The sequence below is a fragment of the Propithecus coquereli genome, unplaced genomic scaffold (genome assembly GCF_000956105.1).
Source record: "Propithecus coquereli isolate 6110/MARCELLA unplaced genomic scaffold, Pcoq_1.0 Scaffold584, whole genome shotgun sequence".
NCBI classification, from domain to species: Eukaryota; Metazoa; Chordata; class Mammalia; order Primates; family Indriidae; genus Propithecus; species Propithecus coquereli.
Window position 1 is genome coordinate 150,493 of NW_012151774.1, and position 4,346 is coordinate 154,838.

Consider the following 4,346-nt stretch of genomic DNA (forward strand, 5'->3'; position numbering starts at 1 on the left):
CTCGCTCTTGCTCAGGCTGGTCTTGAACTCCTGAGCTGAAACGATCCTCCCACCTCGGCCTCCCAGAGTGCTGGGATCACAGGCATGAGCCAACACTCCTGGCCCATTTTTTGTAGAATTAGGGTCTTGCTATGTTGCCCAGCCTGGTCTCAAACGATCCTCCCGCCTCAGCCTCCCAGAGTGCTAGGATCACAGGCGTGAGCCACCATACCCGGCCCGCACTCCCGGTTTTAAACCTTCCGCTGAGTATTTAACCCAGAAAGGCAAATGTCCCCCTGGCAAAACCAGCCTGGCGCACAGACCCTGCCTTGGCTTCCTGGAGCTCCAGGAAGCTTCCTGGGATGAGTCAGGAGCTCAGGTCAAAGGGCCTGGGGTCCCTAAGCAGGAGAGAGACTTAGAAATCATGGAAGCCCGAAACAGATGGGGAAACCGCGGTCGGGGGGGAGCAAAGACTTGCCCAGGGGTCACAGCGTATGACAACGCCGGCCTGTCGACTGTTGGGCAGTGCTGAGCACCAGGCCATGAGGTGGTCCGGGACACAGAAGGGGGCTGGGTGCAGAGGGGGCCCGATGCCAGTCGGCGGAGAACCTCTGGCTTCAGACTCAGAATGTTCCCTTCCCCAGCCTCGATAAACACCCAGCCCGCTGTGGTCCCCGGGTGGGGACAAAGGTCCACAGAGGTGGCCCTGTGATAGCCGGCCACTGTTGACTCTCCTTGGACACTGGACCCAGCATGTCCTTTGGCTTTAGAGGACGAAGCTTTCCCCTCTCCTCTGTGTCACAGTTCTCTGAACCCCTCCTGGGCACCAGGTGCTGGGGACACAGACATGGAGAGACAGGCATTAGCTGAGGCTGCCTAGGGTGGCGAGTGTCCCAGATGGGAGAACAGCGGCCTCGTGAGCTGCCGGGTGCCCTGGACGTCTGGTGGGTGTCTTTACCTGAGAATGGTCCCCAGAGGGCGGGGCCTTGTCCACCGGGCGAGAGTGCTTCGTTCAAGCCTGTCCCATCCACGGAGGCCGTGGGAGGTGCAGAGGGGTCCGAGAGCAGACAGCTCTCGCTTTGCGCCCTCCGTTCCCCTCAGGTGGGGAAACAGAGCCCGCAAGGGCAGCCTCTTACCTGGTCTTTAATTTTCTGGCCTCCAAACTACAGTCACCAGATTTGAATACAGCCAGCCCGGTTAAATTTGAATCTCAGATCCAACAATTTTTTTTTTTTTTTTTTTGAGACAGAGCTTCACTGTGTTGCCCGGGCTAGAGTGCCGTGGCGCCAGCCTCGCTCACAGCAACCTCCAACTCCCGGGCTCAAGCGATCCTCCTGCCTCAGCCTCCCGAGTAGCTGGGACTACAGGCATGCGCCACCATGCCCGGCTAATTTTTTCTATACGTATGTTTTTAGCAGTGCGGATAATTTCTTTCTATTTTTAGTAGAGACGGGGGTCTCGCTCTTGCTCAGGCTGGTCTCAAACTCCTGACCTCGAGCAATCCTCCCTCCTCGGCCTCCCAGAGGGCTGGGATCACAGGCGTGAGCCACCGTGCCCGGCCGAAGCCTGTATTTTTTTATTTGTGCAACCCTACGGAAGCCCCAACACCGTGGAGGTCAGAGGGCAAACAGCCAATCTCCTACCCCCCGTTCTGGGACTCGGCAGGCTTGAAGCTGGGGTCCGGTGTCCTGGGTCACACGGTGACTCTCTGTGTTGGTGGCGGGAGGGTCCCGGACCTCAGCCCTGCCGGGGTCTGGAGAGCCTCCTCACGCACCCTTCTCCCGACACACCCGCGGTCAGCCACAGACGCGTGTTCTTTTCCAAGATGATTCTGGAAAATCTGTTTGCAACCAGAAGTGCCCCAGGTTGTGCAATGGTTTTGGAGAGGGCTGTTTTGCAAACAGCTGGTGCAATTTCAGAGCACGCTTGCAGGCACAGCTCTCCGGAGGGGACGGGCAGGCAGGACCCGGGCATTTGGCAATGGGAGGAGGTGGCCGGCAGGCTGCTGGTGGCCCAGAGGTGGTGGCGTCATCCTCCTGACCCGGGCCTCCCTTGTCCTCTCTCTCTCTGCAGCCGCCGCCGGCACGGCCCGGCCAGCATGGTGGACCACATGCTTCCAGTGGACGAGAACTTCTCGCCGCCGAAGTGCGCCGTCGGTTACCTGGCTGGCCGGCGGGAATACCACGTGCTGCCTTCGCCCCTCTCCGAAGACGACAGCGATGCTTCCAGCCCCTGCTCCTGTGCCAGCCCCGACTCTCAAGCCCTCTGCTCCTGCTACGGCGGAGGCCCAGGTGCCGAAGGCCAGGACAGCATCTTGGACTTCCTGCTGTCCCAGGCCACCCTGAACGGTGCCGGCGGCGAGGCCTGGGGTCCCTGGCGAAGGGCGCCCACGACCGCAAAGGGGGAGCATTTCTACTTCCCCAAGTGTCCCCTGGGCGACCCCGATGACGTCCCGAGGCCCTTCCAGCCCACCCTGGAGGAGATCGAAGAGTTCCTGGAGGAGAACATGGAGCCGGAAGTCAAGGAAACCCTTGAGGACGCCGGCAAGGACTCGGAGGCCTGCGGCCAGCTCCTGGCCGGGCCACACCGGGCAAGAGAGTGCCGCGCCTCTCCGCCGGGTGGCGCCGGCGCCCAGGGCCCGAGCGGGGGCCCCGTCCCGGTGCTGCTGCAGATCCAGCCCGTGCCCGTGAAGCAGGAATCCGGCTCAGGGCCCGCCTCCCCCGGGCAGGCCTCCGAGAATGTCAAGGTCGCCCAGCTCCTGGTCAGCATCCAGGGCCAGACCTTTGCACTGGTGCCGCAGGTGGCGCCCTCCTGCAGCTCCAGCCTGTCCTCCAAGTTTGTGCGTATCGCCCCCGTGCCCATCGCCGCCAAGCCCGTCGGGTCGGGAGCCCTGGGGCCCGGCCCCGCCGGCCTCCTCGTGGGCCAGAAGTTCCCCAAGAACCCGGCGCCGGAACTCATCAAAATGCACAAATGCACTTTTCCCGGCTGCAGCAAGATGTACACCAAGAGCAGCCACCTCAAGGCCCACCTGCGCCGGCACACGGGCGAGAAGCCCTTCGCCTGCACCTGGCCGGGCTGCGGCTGGAGGTCAGTATGGCGGCGACGGGCCCCGGGGCCGCGAGGCCGTTTTCTCCTCCGCCAGAGGAGGCTGCGTAGCCAGGGGAGAGCGAGCGGGGCGGGCAGAGGGCAGCACCAGAGCTGGCACGCGGCCGCGCCCAGGGGGGGCTTCCTTGTCCCTCCTGGGCTCGGAGCCTGGACGCCGACCGGCCTCCGGTCGCGTGACGACCAGGTAAGGCTGGCGCTGCCCGCCGGGTCCCCGACGCGGTCGGATGAGGGGGGAGGGGCCGACCACGGTGCCAGGGCAGTCGCGTTAACGACGACAGCCGGGCATGCTGGAACTCGGGGCTCCGGGCCCGCGGCACCCCCAGGGTAAGTACCACCGTCGTCGCGGCCACGCGAAACCCGAGGACACGGCGGCTCGGACCAGCCAGGGACTCGGCCGGCGTCACGCGGCTTTGTAGACGGGGTTGGAACCCAGCGGGCGGGATTAGGGAAATCGTACCCTGAAAACGCTGCTTCTGCAACCAGGGGGACCAGCTGCGTCCACAGATGTCTTTGGGCACGTGGGCCGGGCCCGTGCTTCCTCCCCGGCCACCGGGAGTTGTGTGTGGGAGCCAGAGAGGACCACGCAGCGGGGACGCCAGCCTGCACGGGGTAGAGGCTGGGCCCGGGGCAGCCCAGCCTTTGGGCGCCGGAGGGACGCCTGCAAATCACCCTCGGGGGTCAGGAGGACACCTTTTCCGGAAACGCCGGCCGCCTGCCCAGAGCTCACGTGCTTAGGCTGCGGCGACTCCAGCCCCAGTTGGGGACGTCTGTCCTCAAGATGTTCTGTGTCGCCGTGGTTGCTGCCATGTGTGTGTGAGGAGTGTGTAGACTGGGGCCTTGCAAGCGGGCCTTGGGTACGTGTGTGCACGTGTGCGTGGACACGCATGTGTGTCTGTGTCTTGCTTTCTTTGTTATGTCTGTCCCGTGTGACCATACGTGTTTGCATGTGTCGACACGTGTGCTTGCGTGTGCATGTGTGCATCATGTGTGGGAGTGATGTACAAGGAGCCGTTTGGAGCTTTTTTTTTGGAGGCAGAGTCTGGCTCTGTCGCCCGGGCTAGAGTGCCGTGGCGTCAGCCTCGCTCACAGCGACCTCCAACTCCTGGTCTCAAGCGATCCTCCTGCCTCAGCCTCCCGAGTAGCTGGGACTACAGGCATGCGCCTTCATGCCCGGCTAATTTTTTCTATATATTTTTAGTTGTCCGATTAATTTCTTTCTATTTTTAGTAGAGACGGGGTCTCGCTCTTGCTCAGGCTGGTCT

The 4,346-nt window shown here is 63.0% G+C and overlaps 1 protein-coding gene across 6 annotated transcripts in view; it reads left to right on the forward strand.

The window, feature by feature from the left end:
- The window catches only part of KLF15 (Kruppel-like factor 15), a 20,771-nt gene that overhangs the window by 1,217 nt on the left and 15,208 nt on the right, over positions 1 to 4,346 (forward strand). For 2 of the 6 annotated variants that reach the window (XM_012658388.1, XM_012658389.1), the window contains exon 2: positions 2,053 to 3,066. In XM_012658388.1, the coding sequence (XP_012513842.1) occupies positions 2,078 to 3,066 (989 nt within the window). In that variant the 5' untranslated portion in view covers positions 2,053 to 2,077. Of the gene's footprint in view, positions 1 to 783; positions 924 to 1,531; positions 3,067 to 3,567; positions 4,118 to 4,346 lie in introns of those variants that run through there. The other 4 variants (XM_012658387.1, XM_012658384.1, XM_012658383.1 and 1 more) reach the window with 4 other exon arrangements.